This window comes from Mesoplodon mirus, assembly GCF_964341445.2.
Source record: "Mesoplodon mirus genome assembly, chromosome: 19".
In the NCBI taxonomy this organism is placed as follows: domain Eukaryota; kingdom Metazoa; phylum Chordata; class Mammalia; order Artiodactyla; family Ziphiidae; genus Mesoplodon; species Mesoplodon mirus.
The window spans coordinates 47,375,674-47,396,058 of NC_138995.1; the positions used below are offsets into that span (position 1 = coordinate 47,375,674).

Below are 20,385 nucleotides of genomic sequence, written 5' to 3' on the forward strand. Positions count from 1 at the left end.
TCCGGGCTGGATTGGTGATGCCTGGGAGCTGCGGGCGCCTGCGCAGTGGGGAGGGCGGCGGGCGCGTTGAGGGGCTGCCAGCGGTCTCTCGAGTGGGCTGGAGCGTGGCCGCGGCTGCTGTCTCCGGACGGCCGCACCATGGCGGAGGAGGAGCTCGAGGCGCTGAGGAAGCACAGGCTGGCCGAGCTGCAGGCGAAGCACGGGGTGAGCGCGCCCGCCCCTTTGCCAGGCCCGTCCTCTGAGGGGCGCCGCCTTCACCCGAGGTGGAGGGCGCGGCCCCAGGCGGAGGCTCCAGGCGCCGACGCCCCAACTCTCCCCGCGGCCGAGGACCCCGCCTCCGCCGCCGGCGGCCTCCTGGTCGCCTCTGAGCTGGCTCGGTCCCTCTCCCCGCCGCGCGGGGTCTCGGGCGGCCAGTGGACCACGTGCTGCCCCGGGCGGGTCGGGCGCGGGCCTCTCCCGGGCAGGGGCTGGTTCTCGTCCGGGCAGGCATTGGTCCCAAACAGAATTCTCAGCCCCTCTGGTCTCTCGGTGCCTTTAGCTCGTGGATCTAGCCTGCTTCGACTAGCATTCCTGCCGAATGTTTTTTAGAATTTAATTGTTCTGACCCAAGGGTCTGCTGTGTGCCAGGTGCTGAGGGTACAGCGGGGAACATCGCCTGATGGAGTTGACAGTCCCGGGGAGGGCCAGGCACTAAACTAATCCCGTAGATAAAACGCCCAAGTAAGGGCTTTACTGCAAAGAGGAAGGGAGTAACGTGTTAGGGGTGGAGCGGGATGGTCTGGAAGGAGGGCTGTTTGAATCTTCAGCGTCCCCAATACCGAAGCACATTTTCTTTTACAGAAATTATTCTTACCACGTAAAACACGGTTTTGTAGAGCAAGGACTCTTCTCCCTAATGGTTGTTTGTATTCTAAAACATTCTCTTAGATTGTGACTAGAAGCTTATCAAAACGTTGTAGTAAGTGGAAACTATCAGTTTGAGTTTTGTGAGGCCCGGCTTTTAATTATTTGGTAAGCCGTCTCTACCACTGCAGGAGCCTGTTAGGTATCAGAAAGAAAATAGGAGTTCCTGTTTTTTTTCCTCTGTGAAATTACTAAAAGATAAAATTGTTTTTTCAGGACCCTGGCGATGTAGCACAACAGGAAGCAAAGCAAAGGTACGGGCTGGAACTCTGAACTGTTTTTTGTTTTTAATGTAGTGGCTCTTTTGTTTAAATTAAGGAGTACTTGACATACGACGTAAGTTTCAGGTGTACAGCATAATTATTCCATATTTGTACATATTGTGAAATGATCCGCACAGTAGGTCTAGTTGACATCCATCACCACACATACTTACAAACTTTTTTTCTCGTGATGAGAACTTTTAAGATCTACTCTGTTGGCAACTTTCAGACATGCAATACAGTATTAACTATAGTCACCATGCTGGACATTCATCCCCATGACTTATGTATAACTGGACGTTTATACTTTTCTGATAATCTTCACTCATTTGTCCCACCTCCCAACACCGATCTCTTGGTCTGTTCTCTGTGTCTGTGGGAACTCTGAACTTTTTTTGAAGGATGGTTTCATGCAATTTTTTTTTTTTTTTTTACTTTAGTCACCTTAATAGGTGTGTGACTCTTAAAGATCTTCCTGGCATAGTGATTTTTCCAGAAATCATCATCACTGTTTGTTATTATGTTTGTTAAATAAACATGTATGGAACCCCACAGCACTTATTACTTTGTATTACAATTACTGATAGATGTTTCTCTGCTAAACTGTGATTACCTTAAAACCAACATAATCATAGGACTTACCTCACAGGTATGTGGTGAGGACTGCAGGGGTGCAGTGCTTCACATTTAGTAAGTGCTCGATAGTATTAACTATCATTCTATTCTCAGTGTTATTTTATCCCAGAATATCACAGAGCACCTCACACTTGGCAGGTTTATTGAATGAATGCCTAGTTACCCCATCATGCTACCTTTTTTTCTAACTGATTAAAAAAAAAACACATAAGATAAAATTTACCATCTTAACTCTTTCTAAAAGTATAATTCAGTCACATGAACTATTTTCTCATTGTTGTGCAACAAATCTCTAGAACTTTTTCATCTTGCAAATCTGGAGGCCTATTAAACTCCCCATGCCGCCCCCCCCCCCACCCCACCATACCTCCCAGGGCTACCTTTTAACTCATTCATTCATCCAGCAAATACTGAGCACCTGCTCTCGGTCAGGCACCGTGTTGTGTCTACAGAGATAGGCAAGGTGGAGAAGGTTCCTGCCCTTACGTAGCTTACATTAGAGGGAGAAGACAGATGGTAAGCACCTGGGATAGTGCTAAGAAGAAAATAAAACTGCGTGAATTTCACTGATTATAAGATGTGCATTTTTTTCACATTCTAACATATCTGACATTCGAATGTGTCTCATAATTGATTGCTCTTGTCCTGGATTCTTCCAAAGAGGATTTACTTTTGCTTCTGCCATCACGTGGGTCATTTCTAACCTGAGACCTCTTAAAATTCACTGCTTGAGGTTCCCCCTTTCTCCATTACTGGTGCTGTGAATTCAGACAGCAAACCTGCAAGACTACAGCTTGAAGTTCAAATTCTCAGAGACACTTTTTTCTTCCTCCACTCAGGGCCAAGGTCATTGCACGCACACTTCCTTGCTGTTCCTTTCTGCATAGCGGGTTTATTTCTTGTTTACCATGTATTGAGGATGTTGCTCTGGCATGATACCCCAGCTTTGAGTGAGGGTCTCCTATTAGACACCTCATCTAGGGTGTTTTTCATTCTTGGAGATAGAGACTACCATGGTGTGTTTTCTACTCTGTGGCCTCTTAGATTTAGTGAAATGTAGTAATAGTTCGTGGCAGGGTTGAAGTACTCAGGAGTAATAAGGAAATGGCCTATGGAAGTGGGCTTCAGTCTGTGTTCCATGAACCCCAGGGCTCCTCAGATGGGGGCAATTAGTAGGCACAGCCAGCCCGAGCTCCCCTTCAAATTCAGCCAAAGAATCTCTGCTTTTGTCTGTGTTACGTATTAAGTTCCTTGAAGGGCTTCATTTGAAAAACAATTTCTGCTTAAAAAAAGTTTGAAACCACTGTCCTGTGAACTTGAAATAGTTCCTACTTGGATAGGTAGGAGGATGCAAGGATAGAAACAGTTATAATTTAACTCCCCTCCCAACCCAAAAACTAGAACTGAGAGTCTGGAAATATGGGATCTGGTCCTACCTTGGCCACAGTTACCTGTGTCTCCTTAACATTGCCTCCGTGGACCTCAGCTTCTTTTATCTCTAAGAAAATTACAGGGATTAATCACTTGGTCCTTGTAATTGCCTGAAATCTCACTATAAATTTCTAGCACCTCTCACACACTAGGTACTTAATAAATGTTTATAATCGTGGTTGAACTGAAACTGCACTCTGATTAGGAAAATGTGAAGTTTTACCTTTCAACCTCACAAAATATAAAGATATACACTCACAAAATATAATGCTGGCCTTTGAGTGTAAGAGTGGATTCGTTACAACTTTCTATGTTCAGTAGGAATGCTGACAACTTAGTTCTAATTTTTCTTGACCTGTTTTTGTTGTAGGGAAGCAGAAATGAGGAACAGTATCTTAGCCCAAGTTCTGGATCAGTCAGCCCGGGCCCGATGTAAGCATCTTCAGTTTTCTTTAAGTTATTTCCATAAAATTGGCTTTAGTTATTTGAATGGGGAGATATATATGAAATTATTGCTATCTCTAGATTAAATATTTGTTTAACCTTAAAACGTGAGATATAGATTATTTGTAAGAAATGTTAAGTTTATAAACCTAAAGAAATGTACTCAAATCATTATTAGAAGTACCAGCTCCATTCTCTCCTACCAATGAGATGATCTCCAAGTGCATACAGTCGGCCCTCTGTATCCGTGGAGTCAGAATCCACGGATACGGAGGGCTGATAGTACTACACCATTGTCATATAAGGGCTTGAGCATCCTTGGATTTTGACATCCTCAGGGGGTCCTTGCAGGTACGAAGGGACGACTGTATTAGGTAAAATTTATAGGAAACAACTCTTAAATCGAGTCAGTCACAAAATGTTGCTGGTAGTTGACACAGGTGATTGGGGGCTCTGGTTTATTGTACAGGCAGACCTTGGGGGATATTGCAGCTTTGCTTCCTGACCACCACAGTATAGTGAGTCATAGAAATTTTTTAGTTTCCCAGCACATATAAAAGTTAAGTTTATACTATACTGTAGTCTATTAAGTGTGCAGTAGCCTTATGTCTAAAAAAACAGTGTACATACCTTAATTAAAAAAGACCTTATTGCCAAAAAAAAACCTTATTGCTAAAAAATGTTAATCATCATCTGAGCCTTCAGCAAATCATGATCTTTTTGCAATAACATCAAAAATCATTGATCACAGATCACCATAACATATATAAGAATAATAATAGTTCAAAAATATTGTGAGAATTACCAAAATGTGACACAAAGACATGAAGTGAGCAAATGCTATTGGAAAAATGATGCCAATAGACCTGCTCCAAGCTGGGTTGCCACAAACCTTCATTTGTGAAAAACACAGTATCTGTAAAGCTCAATAAAATGAGATATGCCTGTATTCTTCATTTTAGTGTATGTTTTTTCATAATAAAATTTTTCATAAAAGCCATGTAGAAAAACATATTAAATGATCCATCAGAATGAACCAGTATCTTCTGTATTGTAACTTGAAGCCCAGCTTAGAAGAGGCAGGCTTAGATGAATCACTATGATTATATATGTGTAGTAATATATAAATTGCTTTTCAGAGGGCAATAGTGCATTTTTTTTTTAAGCATGGAGCTTAGAATCTGAGGACCCAAGTTTAATCTTAGCTCTGCCAGGACCTCTGTGTGGTCTTAACTGAGATTGACAGCTGAACTCAAGTTTTCCTCGTTTTTAAGAGGAGTAACAATAGCATCTGCCTTATCTACCTTGCTAGTCTCAAGACATGAATAAGTCTGAAGGGCTTTGGAAATGTCAGTGCTTAGTTTCAAGGTATCATATAAGTGCATTTAGTTCTGACTTCTTTTTGTGTGTGTGTATATAGATTTTGTTTTTTTCCTTTTTAGTAAGTAACTTAGCACTTGTAAAGCCTGAGAAAACTAAAGCAGTAGAGAATTACCTTATACAGATGGCACGGTATGGACAACTAAGTGGGAAGGTAAGCTTGGACTGCCTTGAGGCAGTTTTAACCTATTGTTACCTACTTTATCAAAACATTTTCAGAAGGTCAATTTTATCTCTTTCTGGTTGCAGAATTCTTGTTGAAGCAATTTTTAAAGGAGAGAATAGTTGTATCTACCATCATTCCTAAAAGATAACTAATTGTCTTTTCTAAAATCCTCCGCTTCTTTCCTTTTCTGACATTGCTATGGAACCAGTGACTGTTAGAGTCAGCTAGCCTAAATTGCTTCTACACTGGAAACAAGGTTTGTCAATAATACCAATTAAAACAGGTAAAGTTACGCTTTTTTTGCAAATGAAGAGGTGCTAAAATTCCTGGTTATTATGTACGTTGCTGTAATGCCATGATGGGTATATTCTGCATCCCCGACCTTGCTTCAAGACCCAGATGAGCCCCACCTGCACTGGGAAGCCCTCTGCCGCCACCACAGCCTACAGGGGTCAGCCCGCCCTTACACTGAGAATGTGTGTGGAAGAGACAACGACTGCTTCATCTTTTTTGAGTGACTGTCTCCTGCTTTTAAGCTTCTCAAGGTTTTAGGGGCAGAGATGGTGTATCTCTGTCCCTGACACTTAACACAGTGGTGTAGGTGGTTGTCATTGTCTGCCAGTGGTGATGAAGGTGTTCTTAAGTACCTGTTAATTTTGTATTTTTCGAGGAAGCTAACTGATGGATACTTTTCCTCCCTCAAATGAAGACTAGCAGAGCAGATTTTATGTGGAACTTAAACCAAGAGTTATAGCCAGTGGCTTCAGCCCGCTGTCCCACTCTCCTTCCCTCTTGACCTCTACCCCCCGCACCCCGGAAGGACTAAAACCATTCAGTCTGCTGAGGTCAATTCTTTGTTTTAAAAAAATACTGTTTTTCTCTATGGTTATCCTAGGTATCAGAACAAGGCTTAATAGAAATCCTCGAAAAAGTAAGCCAACAAACAGAAAAGAAAACAACAGTTAAAGTAAGTTTCCCCAAATGCACATGGCAAAAGAAAGATTGATATTTTAAATAAGCGTTGCATCTGCATGTACTGTATCAAACATGTTTCAGCCCATAGACATTTTCATTTTATAACACAGGGAAGTTTGGGGAGAAAGGCTGCATATATTGAGGGCCTAATTTTCAAGGCTCCTCTATTGTTTTGAAACACTAAGTTGTTTTCAAGACAGAAATGTCTCCCTGTAGTAGGTAAAAATTTGTGTTCTCAGAAAATCTGAGTTATGCTTTGTGAAACATGTTATGATACTCATTTAATTTTCCCCCCAGTTCAGCAGAAGAAAAGTAATGGACTCTGATGAAGATGACGATTATTGAATTTAAGACGTCTAGAGACTGGAACTTAATGGAGCAATTCTAGGACAGATAACACTTGGCTGAAGTTTAAGATCTTGATGGGATGTTTACTTTGTTTACTGTCTATATGCCTTTTAAAAATAAACTTGTTATGCAAAATAAAACAATTTGGACAGACCTGTTTTAAAACCATAGCAGAATGAACAGAAGACCTGCATTTTCAGTTTTATCCTTTCCTATCAAAAGCTTTTGAACATGTGTAGCAGCATGAATATATCCTTTGTAATTGTGACATTAGTGTTAGGTGGGAAAATGGCCTTAGCAGAAATAGAAGCTGCTCAGTCATCTTCAGTAAAAAGAAAATAGCAGTGTCCAGTAACATCATGGGATTTAAGACCCATGGATTAAGGTGAGTCAACTTTAATATTTCCAAGACATAGGTTCTGAAAGCAGGTAAGCTATTTTTCTTCCTGAAGATAGTACTTACATTTAATGTGGGAAAATTCCTAGCTTCAGTTTCATTTATAATATGCTTTTCAAAGGCATTGAGACTAAATTATCTAACAAATATGACCCCTATCCAAACAACCTCTGTAACTAGAGGATACATCCATTGGAAAAAAAATTACCAAAATAACTGAGACATGCTGGTAATAATACTTCAACACTAGTAAACATGTTTGTAAGAGAAATGATTTCTAAATGATTCAGATCCAGTTGAGACAGTTTAGTGGTTAAACATTTTGGTAGAAATGTTCTGGGTCTTCACTGATAAGGTTGCAGGTAACTTAAAGCAAATGTCATCTCTTGGGAGTTCCCTGGTGTCGCAGTGGTTAAGACTCCATGCTCCCAATGCAGGGGGCCCGGGTTCGATCCCTGGTCAGGAAACTAGGTCCCACATGCGTGACGCAACTAAGAGTTCGCCTGCCACAACTAAGGAGCCCACCTGCTGCAACTAAGACCCAGTGCAACCAAATAAATAAATATATATTTTTAAAGTGTCATCTCTTATATTGTGCTTTACTCCCACCAGGTTATGAAAAACTGTGCTCATAAATTTAAATCATAAGCTTAACTGTAGGAAGTTCCCTGGCGGTCCAGTGGTTAGGACTCGGCACTTTCACTGCCGTGGCCCGGGTTCAATCCCTGGTCAGGGAACTAAGATCCCGCAAGCCGCACAGCACAGCCAAAAATAAATAAATAAATAAACTGAACTCTCAAGTAAGCTGTTTGGTGTAAGCTTGTAGATAGATGTCTTAGTCCTGGGAGGCCTAGCCCTGGAGGAAGGAGCTAACATTTAATGAGATGAATAGGATTAATAGCAGGAAAGTGATGGGAAATGTGATTTACAATCCCAATCTCTGCTTTAGCTAGCACACTGCTGATATATGTTTAAACTATATTTGAGATTTCACTATGTTTGAGATTTGTAACCATAGATGGTGAAGAAAGTCAGTGTTAGAATAAAGTGTCTAGTATTCCTGAATAAACAAATGAGTAGAACCATTAAGAACATCAAAAATTTTTCAGAGTAACAGAGTAAATCATCAAAAGTAAAATCTGATCAAGGATTTTGAAAACAAAAATCCCAGTTACAGGTAAATTTTGTTTTATGTGTCATTTACATAGAAACGCTGGAGGGAGACTAGACAATTCTCAGCAAGTTTGCTACACACTTTCTCTTGCAGAATAACCACTGTTCTGATGGCAGCTACCAATGTGAATGTGTTTAAAGACTGTCAACCTCCCATCCTTCAGAGATACGCGAGAATGGAAAGTGACTCTGTGTACAAGGATAGAGGTTCTTGATTGCATCAAGGGGGTGGAGTACGTTTCCGTCCACGAGTTGGGGGGGTGGTTATTCTCAACTTTCTAATTTAACTTTGAATTCAGAACATTCTTACACAAAACAGAAATTCGAGCATTACCACTGTCTGAATTGCCAAATTTATTTTTAAGTGGGAAAGTAATTGGAGAAAAACACAAGTGTTTTTAAAAATAATTGAGGTAATCATTTCAGATTGCTCACCCTGCTGATTACCAAAGTAGCTCAAAAGGAATCTTCTCCCCTAACATTGGCAGTCCCATTCATGGCATTTACACCTCCAGATGAAGGGCACACTGAGCTGGAATCTGCCAATTCAGGTGACACTGCCAGCCAGGGCCTGACCCCAGCTCTGATGGTGCAAATTAGCCCCCTTATTATTTCCATGAACCTGGCTCCTCATTTGACAATTCTACAAGCCAGGACAATTGTTAGAAATTAATTGGGGGTATATGTGAAAGTTTTCAATATTATATTGCACCACCCCCAAAATTAGGTGGTGTCAAATATATGTATTTGCATCTTGGAAATGGCCGTGCTGATAAACTGCATAGGGTCAAGTTTCTTACTTAGGATGGGAGAGAAGTACAGCAACTTAAGTCAATAAGGTGGTTTTGTTCAAAAGTGGGGGAAAGGAGTAAAAATAGAACAAAGAAGCTTGCAAAGCAACAGTGCTTATTTCCTGTTTGGGCTCAGAAGCTGTATTATATTCGGTTTTGCTCTTCTGATGTTAAAGGAAATTCAAACATCCTTGTGGGGGCCCTAGACACCGGGCTTACTGGATTAGGTCAGCCCTACTCAGGGTACATGGGTAATGCTCTCCAGATGATCCAGTTTACATGCTTCAGTCGTACTTATATCTGTAACTGAAAAATAAAATATCTCCATCCAATGGGGGAAGATTTTTCCATATACAAAGCACATGTTTATAGCAGAAAGGCTGAGAAATACATCTCCCTAGCAAAACAAACAAAAAAGTACACCATGACACGCTCAAGAATCATAAAGTTTACTGTTTCTTTTCCATCATTTGGCACATGTCCAAGGCACATTAGAAAATTAAAAATCATAAATTACTTTGTAGAAAAATAATCAGCCCCTCCCTTCTGTACATACGCAAGTGTTTCCAAGAATGTGCACAGAACCATTTTCCTATTACAAAGTTGTTTGAAAATGTACTCTGGACAAACCCATGTTTGCAGCCCTAGACCAACTGATAACAAAAAAATGAGTATAAGCTATAGAAATTTATAAAAAGGAAATTTATAAATGGCAATAAATTCTAATTTAAGGTAGCTTTGACCTGGTTTGTGCTGTAAGTTTTGAATCTGAATCAAAAGACTAAGAAAAGGTGTGCCAAGTCTACTGTCTAGTTCAGGAACCATCCATCAGGTGTGACATTTAAGGGAGGCTCTTAACGGAAAGGGATTTTTCCAGAGACACTGCTACAGATGTATTAGTGCAGTGATCAATTATCTGTACTTAATTTTTTAGAAGAAAAATTATAACCAACTTTCCTCACATACATAGTGTAGAACATGTCGTATGTGTCCTTTCAACTAAAATGAGCATCAAAATGGCATTTAGGCATCTTTGGGTTCAAGTGTTGCTTGCAAAGGGACATTTTTCAGGTCCTATTTCCTTCATTCCAATGCAACATTTCCGTACCATGAAACCTAAATTGCTTTTCTTCAGCTTATCACAAGAGGGAGGAATTCTTTTAGCTGTGGTTTGCAAGTTTATACACATCCCAGAGGTCTAGCACCTTTCAATAGAAGGAGGTCAGAATCTGGTGATGAAACCTCACTGTAACCAAGGAACCCTAATACATAAGAAGCGTCTTAAGGATCTGGACACTACTGGAATTTTTGTCCGTTCCTTTTCAAGTGTATCCATTAGCTTTGAAGAGGAAAGAGATGGTGATAGCTTTTTGTTGTTGCATTCCTTCCATCAGCCACAGAAGAGCTTTCAGGACCTTTCTGCTTTTCTCTCAAGACAAACAGTAAGTTCATTTAGTTCTAAGCTGTACTCATGCTTGGCATCTTCTTGTTGAGGACTCACTTCTTGGCAGTAGATAATTCCTTATTACTGTTAAGACTGGGAAATGCTAGCCTCTTGGGGAGTGGTCAGGTTGCCAGCAGTCTCTGGGCCCTTGGGTACAACCGCATCATTGACTGTGTGTCTACAGAGCATTCGCCTTTGTCCGGGAGCAGTTCGTCTCGGTCCAGGCCTCTCTGGCTGACCGTCGTTTCCTTTGTCAGCCGTCTGAGAGCTGCTCTGGTCTGGCAGGTTATTCTGCTTCCGAGTGACTCTTTGCCTCCCTGGCTAAAGAAAAGGTATGATTCAAACAGTTCACATTTGTGCTATACTTGAAACAACCCACACAATAACAGCTACCATAGAGTGCTTCTATGTGCCATCCCATGTGCTCAGTACTTTCCAGGCATAATTTCAACTCTTAACATCCCTGCAGTGAAAGTAGGACATTTGCACACTCCATGTATCAGACACAATGTAAACGCTTTACATGTTTTCACATTTAATCTTTACAACTCTAACAAGTGTGTACTATTGTTATCCCCATTTTACATACAGCTGAGGAAACAGGATCAGCAAAAGTTAAGCAATCTGCCTTAAGTCCCCCAGCTATCAAGGGAAAAGCTAACACTTGATTGAACCCAGGCAGATTTCAAAGTTTGCAGGTTTCCCAGCCAGCAGCAGGTCTATTAGCAAAGCCATGGAAGATTAACTATGAAATAAAAATTAATCATCTTAACAAAAATCACTAATTCTCTAAAAGATTTAGAACTTCAGTGTATTTGTTCCAACAAGCCTATGCCACACATACTATAAATTCGATTTCTCATAAATAAGGCATATATTTATATTGGCAAGCAGCAATAAGAAAAGCCATGTTTCAACACGGTTCTACTGTATAGCACAGGGAACTATATTCAATCAATATCTTGTAATAAACTATAGTGGAAAAAACGTGAAAAAGAATACGTAACTGAATCACTTTGCTGTACACTAGAAACTAACACAACAGTGTAAATCAGCTATACTTCAATTAAAAAAAAAGCCAAGCCAAGCCATGTTTTCTGAGAAGAGCCACCTAAAAACACCAGAGAATGTAAAGCAGGCTTCTTTTTATAATGAGAATTAAATAGTGCTATAGGAAGATGGCCACATACAGAATTGTCTATACGAGCAACTTTATACCATACTTGAAGTTTTTTACCCATCTATATACAAACGTGTTTTCTTCCTTACATTAGTGATTAACACATTAGTGAATTTGCTTCCATAGTAAAATGTGAGATAGTTCATCTAGTATGCACACTGTAAACTGCAGCATCTTTCCATGCATTACAACTATTTCCCACTTTTTCTTCACTTTCCTTTCTCAGCTCAGAAATGCATTATTAAATATAACAATAAGTGACCATGCCACTAAGGAACTCATTTTAATTGTTAGTAACTCTTATCAGTGAAGGGAATAATGAAATGAGAAATGTGTTTACCATGGATTAGTTTTGAAAAATTCAGGCTTGAAAAAGTAAGATTATAAGCCAGTGTTTTAATAACTCACCTCATGCAAAGAATCTTCAGCAAAATTAGGGACACTTCTATCTCTTGCCATCATCTCCCTTGAGGTCCTTCCCCTGAAACCCAAAACAAACTAAAATAAACGTTAGGGATAGTGGTGCGAAATACTCTGGTTGGCCACGAGGCGGCAGCATTTCATGAGTGCAGATTTATTTATAACCCATTAAAGCTGCATATAATCTGTTTGAGTTGTAAGTAAAGCTAAGGTCAAAAGCACAGAAATCAACTCGAATCTTATACTCACTTAAACTGACCAACTGAGTGGACAAAGTAAAACTGTCTTGTAAAAGGTTCATCTGGTAGATCATACATTTTGGAGTTCCCTGTAGGTAAGAGGATAAACATCTGAAAACTTCCAAACTAGTTTCAGAATTGTTTAAAAATTATAGCACAGATGCAAACTTTCAACTTTCTTTTTGTTAAAGTTTAACAAAATTTAGGAAATTAAGCACTGCATTTGATTACAGAAACATATTTGTAGATACCTATTTATTACTGTGTGAACCCCCATGAAACAAAGATAAATTCTTAATACACTGATATCCCCGAGGCACAGCCAACTAGGGTGAGACAGCCTCAGGATTATCCAGATATGTGAATGGGCTTATTCACATTACTGCATTGCAAACTACAACTGCAATTTTTTAAAAAGTTGAACAAGGACCCCATCTAAACTGTAACAACTTTTTAAAAAAGAGGAAAATGGGCTTCCCTGGTGGCACAGTGGTTGGGAGTCCACCTGCCGATGCAGGGGACACGAGTTCGTGCCCCGGTCCGGGAAGATCCCACATGCTGCGGAGCGGCTGGGCCCGTGAGCCATGGCCGCTGAGCCTGCGCGTCCGGAGCCTGTGCTCCGCAACGGGAGAGGCCACAACAGTGAGAGGCCCGCGTACCACAAAAAAAAAAAAAAAAAAAAAAAAAGAAAAGAGGAAAATACTTCAGCCCCACCCCTGTTTGGCAGCTGCTGTTCTAATGACCATCTACCTCTGTACACCTGCAGATTAAAAAAGAAATCTTTAAAGGTAGCATTTACCCCAGATGTCCAGGAAGTGCTGAGAAAAAGGCCTGGATTCAGAACATGAGACATGAAAGAAACTACCAGAGGTGGTTCCTCCTCCCTGGCTGGCGAGTAGAGGCCTGACCTTCAGGGTAATGCCCAGAGTGTCCATCTTACCTCTTAGGGAGCATCACAATCAAGCAGAAAACCAGTATCCAAACAATGGATGAAAAAGGATATTACATACATTTCTGGATGAAATGTATGTTATAGGATGGATGAAACAGAATATAACACACATTTCTTTGGTGCCTATATCCCACCCCCAGTCATGATTATAATTATGTTTTACATTTACAATTAAGTGAAAACCAGCAACCAACCACTCATGAACTTCCAAATAAACCCAAGTTGAGAATTACAGAAAGGATGTGAGTTCTTACATTTTTTCCTGATCTTGACAGTAACGTACTCATTGTGGTCTGTTTCTCCAACATCATCTAATGTGGCCACACAGCTTGGTACTACCTGAAGCAATTCCATTATTTTTGAATTCTACAATGTGAAAGGAAAAAGGTAACAGTAACGTTTTGTATGCTTTCTTAGCAGGTTATTGCCTGTTTTTGATCTAAATGTCAGTGTTGGCATGGCTGGGCAGAAAAGCTAAGAAGCAGCTACAGACAAAACTCTGAGGCCATAAAGCCTAGTGGTGAAGAACAGCACTGCATTTGGGGGCTGGCTCTGCCCTCTACTAGGTGGGACTCTGGGCCCGTGTTTCACTGCTCTGTGCAACTGGGTTGACAAGAATAGGATCTATTATTGTAGAGTTATCATGAGGTTATCAAGCGCCCAGCACATAGTAAGTGCTCAATAAAAGATATTCATCATTTGAGAAAGTGCTAAATTGAAAGTATAAAATTTTTCAATTCTGTTAAGAAACACAATTGAAAATTAGAAATTAATATACTAAGCCTATAAGTAGGTTGGATTTATGGTGACTTTAATATGTCAGTGGTGTCATTTAACAGCCCAGTAGTTGTCTACCTGAGTAGGAAAGTAGATGAAGATTCAACATGAAAAGAGGAACAGTAAGAGGTCCCTCCTTCAGTCTCCTCCTACTTCCTCACCATTTCTCCATGGCGCACGTCCACACACTGGGAGGGTGGTAAACCGCACATCACACTTCTCCTTACAGAACTCAAGGTTTGTTCACTAACTGCACACACTCCCTCCCTCGTGCTGCCAGGACCACAGGTATATTCCCAGTGCAGGGAGGGTGAGGCCAGGATGCTGTGTCAACCTGCTCTTCCCCGCGAGTACCTAACTGCTGGACTGTGTGCCAGAGGCGCCAAGGCCTGTGGTGGGTAGGGGGCACCACTACCCAGGCCTTTGAAAACTACCCCAGCAGGCCACCTCTGATCAGGTGACCAAGGACCAGGGATGCAGCCACACTCACAGACTTCCAGCACACCTGCTCAGCCTGGCACGGCAAGTCAGAGGTCTGACTACTGCTCTTTCAGATCTGGTTTAAACACAGGGGATCCCCGTGAGCTGCAAGGGAGCCTGGGATGCCCTCAGCAATGAAACGCTCCCACCTACCGGTTCAGCACAGTCTATAGCTGTGCACTGCCTCTTGTTCAAGACCTGAACTGATGCTCCATGAAGCAGAAGCAGCTCCACCACGAAGACGTGCTTTTCTGTCACAGCCTCGTGCAGTGCTGTGTTGCCCTTATTGTTAGAAGCATTAATGGAGGCCCCATGCTAGAGAGAGAAACGGCACAGTCAGAAGGAATGTTGAATCGGTGTGGCACCTATATGGGTGTGGCCTATAACATTCTTTCAACTTTTCTGTATGTTGGAAATTTTTCTTAAGATGTTAGGAGTAAAAGTAATACTGAGGAGAAAAGATTTATGTACAAAGATATTCATGGCAGCATTTATAATTATAACAGGAAAAAAAATAAAAGTCACCTAAATGTATTGAGCAGAAACAGTTAAAAAAAAAAAAGACATGGTACATCCATAATTATTCAACCACTAAAAACTGAGGTTTTAATAAACAGTTTTCGGACCTCCCTGGTGGTCCAGTGGTTATTTAAGAATCCGCCTGCCAATGCAGGGGACACGGGTTTGAGCCCTGGTCCAAGAAGATCCCACATGCCGCGGAGCAACTAAGCCCGTGCACCACAACTGCTGAGCCTGCGCTCTAGAGCCCGCCAGCCACAACTACTGAGCCCGCCCACCTAGAGCCTGTGCTCTGCAACAGGAGAGGCCACTACAATGAGAAGCCTGTGCACCGCAATGAAGAGCATCTCCCCCGCTCGCCGCAACTAGAGAAAGCCCACGCACAGCAACGAAGACCCAACACAGCCAAAAACAAACAAATAAATAAATAATAAAATAAATTAATTTTAAAAATTAAATAAATAAACAGTTTTCTATGTTAAGTTAAAACAAGCAAGATAGAAAACAATACTGATCTAAACTATGCACATTTTTAAGAAGTCACCAAAGCTAGTTGCCTTTGAGAAACAGGGTTATGGAAAAGTTGGGTTTTTCCCTACTTTTAAAAATTCTTCCTTCTACAGTCAACACATATACCCTTTATCAGGAGAGGCAAAAAGGAGCAGTGACATAAAAGGACATTCAGCTCACACTGCAGGTAACAATTCAACTGACATGGTTAAACGAGGCAAGATCCAAACCCTCAGCAAAAGCGGCGTCTCAGTCCTTAACTCTGCATCCCTGATGCAGCTCGGACGCTGAGACCCCGTTATTGCAAAGCTCCCCACCCCAGGGCCAGCTTAAAGCAAAAGCCAAGCGGCCTCCCTCTCCCGCCCCTCCCTGGTGCGCTGCCAGGGGCTCGTCGCGTGGCGGGACGCCCATCACCAAGCCGTGTCAGCAGCTCCTGGGCTGGGGGCGAGGGGGTCCTTACCTGCAGCAAGAGTGCCGCAACTTCGTGGTGGCCTCCGGAACAGGCATAAAGGAGGGGTGTGTTTCCACTTATATCCTTTGTATTGGGTTTTGCATTAGAATCTAGTAGACGTTTCACCACCTAGGCCAGAGAAGAAAAGTGTTCAACTTTAATTAAAATTTGTAGGGAGAGATCATCTAACTTGCTATTCTTTTGACTTTTCTGTAAGCTTATCTAGAAGACTCTTAGATCCATGTCTGACCCTCAGGAGAAAGCAGACCAGTGAAGGGGGAGGGATTAACATTTGCTGAGGGTCTTGTGTGTGTGGAGGCGGTGTACTAGGCACGCGTGTTTTTCATTTAATGATTCCGTCTCCTCTGTGGAGAGCTGTAATTATTACTCCAGTTTCACATGTTAGAAAACTAATGCTAGGCATTACCTGAAATATGATTCCTAGCTTTAAAAACCTTACAGTGGACCTAATAAGGAAAAATGAAAAAATAAATAGATACTGAACTGTTTGGCACAGATGACCAACACCCAAGAATCAGAGAGACAGCTCCCGGCTGGGGTCAGGATCAGAATGACAGCCCCTCTGTGCTGCCAGACGTGAATGCCAGTGGGAGGGGGGTTGGCTCCACCCCCAGAAGCCCCAGGGTTCTGTGTTCTGTTGCTGAGTGGTCCTACCGTGTGCATCTCAGAATCTCGGCGCTGGGAGGAAAGAAATGGGCCCATCCTCTGGGCCAGCAAGCAAACCCTTCCCTCGGCAGCACTCCTGCCAAGTGAGGTTCTAACCCTTATACCCGCTGCCCAAGAGCCAGGACCCGTACCTGGAAGTGGCCCTTCTGGCAGGCCAGGTGGAGTGGGACGGCCTGCTTTACGTCTCTGGCCCCCACACTGGCACCGTGCTTCACGAGGAGGAGGACGAGGTCTGCCCGACCATGCAGGGCAGCAACGTGCAGTGGGGAGGAACCATCCTGGTTGGTCACATTCACACCAAGCCCACTGGCAGGAATCTTTGCCAGCCTCTAATAAGTGCAGAATGTGGAAACGGAAATGTTGTTAGTACTTAAGGAACCCGGCTGAAGGAACTGAAGCCATCCGTCCCTCACAGGCCCTCTGTAAAATCTGGAGTCACAACCGCATCCTGAATCGGGTTGCCCACAGGTGAATTACTACTTTAGAAAGGTATGATACATCGAAGGATTAACTTCCGTTTTCAAGAAAGCAAGCCCCCTACGATGATACCGTTTTATGCCATGGCAATTGAACGGGGAAGGCAAAGTCTGTTTGACAGATGGTGCTGGAACAAATGGACATCCACATATGGGAAAACTGCCCATCAACCCTTACCTCACACCAAACACAAACACTAAAATGCATCACAGACCTAAATGTAAAAGCTACAACTATTAAACTTCTTGAAGTAAACACAAAAGAAAATCTTTGCAACATTGGGATAAGCAAAGATTTCTTAGATAAGGCACAAAAAGCAAAAGCCATAAAAAGAATTTTGATAAACTGACTTAATAAAAATGTTTAATGTTTGCTCTTTGCATGAGGCAAGTAAGAAAATGAAAAGGCAAGTCACAGAAGGGGAGAAAAATGTTTGCAAATATGTGTATCTGACAAAGGACTTGTACCAACCAAAATTTAAAAGGAAAACAAAACAAACTCTTACAACTCAATAAGACAATCCAACTTTAAAAAAAAAACAGGCAAAAGAAAAAAAATAGGCAAAAGATTTGAAAAGACTTCACAAAAGAAGACAGTTGAATGGTCGGTCAATGAGCACATAAAATAGCATCCGTAGTTTTCAGGGAAATGCAAATCAAAATCAGGAATCACAAAACCAAAGGGTCAGAAAGCAGATCAGTGATGGTCAGGGATGGAACATGGGATGGGGCGAACTTCAAAAGGGCAGGAAAGAATATTTTGGGTGATAGAGATAGTCTACATTTTGACTGTGCTGGTGGTTACACATTGGTTTGTCAAACCTCAGAAAACTGTTTGCTACTTATCTCTGAAGTTCACCTTCATTTTTATCATGGGACTTCCTTTTTATTCACAATGGCTTTAAAACCAATCATGCGGATATGAGAACAATCCATCAGTAATTAAAAGGGCAAACAAAACAAACCAATAGAACTAAAAACAAACATTAAATTGTGAGGTTGAATTATATATTTGATAGTGGAATTAATATGTCAATGTTTTCTGTGATTGATCAAGGATTAAAACTTGGGTGATCTAGTTCACTTTTCGATGATTAAAAATGTTATCTCTTTAAAAAGCTATGCTAAATTTAAAGAGTGAATTTCACTGTATATAAACTATACTTCAAAAATCAAAAACAAGCAGATGAAGAAGTAGAAGGGAAAAACATGATGAAGTACCACTGCACACTTACCAGAATGGCTAAAGTTAAAAAGTTAGAATACCAAGTGTTGACCAGGATTTGGGGCAACTAGAATTCTCACACCCTGCTGGCAGGAATGAAAAATGCTACAGTCGGGCTTCCCTGGTGGCGCAGTGGTTGAGGGTCCGCCTGCCGATGCGGGGGACGCGGGTTCGTGCCCTGGTCCGGGAAGATCCCACATGCCGCGGAGCGGCTGGGCCCGTGAGCCATGGCCGCTGAGCCTGTGCGTCCGGAACCTGTGCTCCGCAACGGGAGAGGCCACAGCAGTGAGAGGCCCACGTACCGCAAAAAAAAAAAAAAAAAATGCTACAATCACCGCGGAAAACTGGTCATTTCAAGTTAACATATACCTCCTGCATAACCCAGCAATTACACTCCTAGGTAATTACCCAAGTAAAAATATATTTACACAAAGAACTGTACACAAATGTTCACAGTTGTTTTATTCACAAAGCCAAAAACAGGAGACTACCAAATGTCCTGATTCCAGGTGTCGCATGTAATCAACGGTTTATTCTTTATCGCGGAACAGCGCCCCGTGGCACGCCCCTGCCGTACTTTGTTTAGCAGTTCACCCATTGAAGGGCATGTGGGTTGTTTCCAGTTTGGGGATACTGCAAATAAAGTTGCTGTGTACATTTGTTTACAGGTTTTTGTGAGAACATAAGTTTCCATTCCTCTAAGATAAATGCCCAGGAATGCAATTGCTGAATCATATGGTAATTACATGGTAATTCTATGGTTAGTTTTATAAGGAACTGACAACAAACGCTGTTTTCCAGAGTGGCTTTTATATTCCCACCAGCAATGGATGAGTGAACCAAGTTCCCCACATCCTCACCGGCATTTGGTGGTGTCACTTTTCACTAATATTTATTTTAGCCATTCTGATAGGCACATAGCGTTATCTCACTGTGGCTATAATTTGCATTTCCCTGATGGGTGATGACCTTGAACATCCTTTCACGTGCTTATTTGCCATATCTAAATGCTCAATGAAATGTCTGTTCATTCCCTTTGCCCATTTTCTTATTGGTTTGTTTTCTTTCTTTACTACCGAGTTTTGAAAGTTCTTTATATATTCTAGATTCTGGCCCTTTGTCAGATATGTGGTCTGCAGGTTTGTTTTTTTGTTTGTTTGTTTGTTTTTGTTTTTTGTGGTACGTGGGCCTCCCACCGCCGTGGCCTCTCCCTCTGCGGAGCACAGGCTCCGGATGCGCAGCAGCCATGGCGCAGTGGCCATAGCTCAGCGGCCATGGCTCATGGGCCCAGCCGCTCCGCGGCATGTGAGATCCTCCCAGACCGGGGCACAAACCCGTGCCCCCTGCATCGGCAGGCGGACTCTCAACCACTGCGCCACCAGGGAAGCCCAGGCATTTTCTTTTAGTCTGTAATCTGCCTGTATAGCTTCTTTGCATGGGTTTCCACAGGACAAGTTTATAATTTAGAAATCCAACTTATCCATTTGCTCTTTATGGATCATGCTTTGGGTGTCAAGTCTAAGAACTCTTTGCTTAGCCCTGGGTTCCAAAGATTTCCTCCTGTTTTTTTCTAAAAGTTTTATAATTTTCCATTTTACAGTTAAGTCTGTGATCCATTTTGAGTTAATTTTTGTACAGGGTGTGAGTTTCTGTTCAGGTTCATTTTTTTGCCTGAAGATGTCCACTTGCTCCAGCACTGTTTGTTGAAAAGGCCATCCTTCCCCCACCGACTTGCTGTCAGACCTCAGTTGACTATATATGTGTGGGTCTGTTTCTGGGTTCCCTGTTCTGTCCCAGTGATCTGTGTGTCTGTCCCTCCACCAGGGCCACACTGTCTTGATTACTGTAGCTACATAGTTAGCCTTAATATTGGGTAGAGTGATCCTAATTTATTCTTCTTTGCCAGGATCGTTTTAGATATTTTAGGGCCTGCACCTTTCCATATAAATTTTAAAATAAGCTTGTCTATGTCTACAAAAACTTTGTTAGGATTTTAATAGGAACTGCATTAAAACTGCAGATCAATCTGGGGAGAAATAACATCTTTACTAGGTTGAGTCTTCATGATCAGATATACCTAAATATTTACGCATTCTTTGACTTTTTTCATCATTTTAT

The 20,385-nt window shown here is 41.8% G+C and overlaps 2 protein-coding genes across 13 annotated transcripts in view; one reads left to right on the forward strand and one right to left on the reverse strand.

Moving 5' to 3' along the window:
- The first annotated feature begins 42 nt into the window (after positions 1–42).
- PDCD5 (programmed cell death 5) lies at positions 43–6,689 on the forward strand. Its single transcript, XM_082606257.1, has 6 exons — positions 43–204; positions 1,120–1,157; positions 3,604–3,665; positions 5,120–5,211; positions 6,119–6,190; positions 6,496–6,689. The coding sequence occupies exons 1-6, from the start codon at positions 139–141 to the stop codon at positions 6,541–6,543; spliced, it is 378 nt and encodes a 125-aa protein (XP_082462383.1). The 5' UTR covers positions 43–138; the 3' UTR covers positions 6,544–6,689.
- Positions 6,690–9,342: 2,653 nt separating this feature from the next.
- Positions 9,343–20,385, reverse strand: part of ANKRD27 (ankyrin repeat domain 27) — a gene marked incomplete at its 3' end in the record, with an annotated part of 54,490 nt that continues 43,447 nt past the window's right edge. For 9 of the 12 annotated variants that reach the window (XM_082608114.1, XM_082608113.1, XM_082608116.1 and 6 more), the window contains 7 exons: positions 16,698–16,895; positions 15,889–16,008; positions 14,553–14,714; positions 13,397–13,508; positions 12,201–12,279; positions 11,940–12,012; positions 9,343–10,672 (listed from right to left, as the gene is read on the reverse strand). In XM_082608114.1, coding sequence (XP_082464240.1) covers positions 10,439–10,672; positions 11,940–12,012; positions 12,201–12,279; positions 13,397–13,508; positions 14,553–14,714; positions 15,889–16,008; positions 16,698–16,895 — 978 coding nt within the window. Of the gene's footprint in view, positions 10,673–11,939; positions 12,013–12,196; positions 12,280–13,396; positions 13,509–14,552; positions 14,715–15,888; positions 16,009–16,697; positions 16,896–20,385 lie in introns of those variants that run through there. The other 3 variants (XM_082608117.1, XM_082608119.1, XM_082608111.1) reach the window with 3 other exon arrangements.

What these genes read in the sequence shown, in the direction of transcription:
- PDCD5 (XM_082606257.1), top strand. Translation starts at nt 139, where the DNA reads ATGGCGGAGGAGGAGCTCGAGGCGCTGAGGAAGCACAGGCTGGCCGAG. An exon ending in AGCTGCAGGCGAAGCACGGG is followed by an intron (nt 205 to 1,119) that starts GTGAGCGCGCCC and finishes TTGTTTTTTCAG; the next exon opens with GACCCTGGCGATGTAGCACA. An exon ending in AAAAGAAAACAACAGTTAAA is followed by an intron (nt 6,191 to 6,495) that starts GTAAGTTTCCCC and finishes TTTTCCCCCCAG; the next exon opens with TTCAGCAGAAGAAAAGTAAT.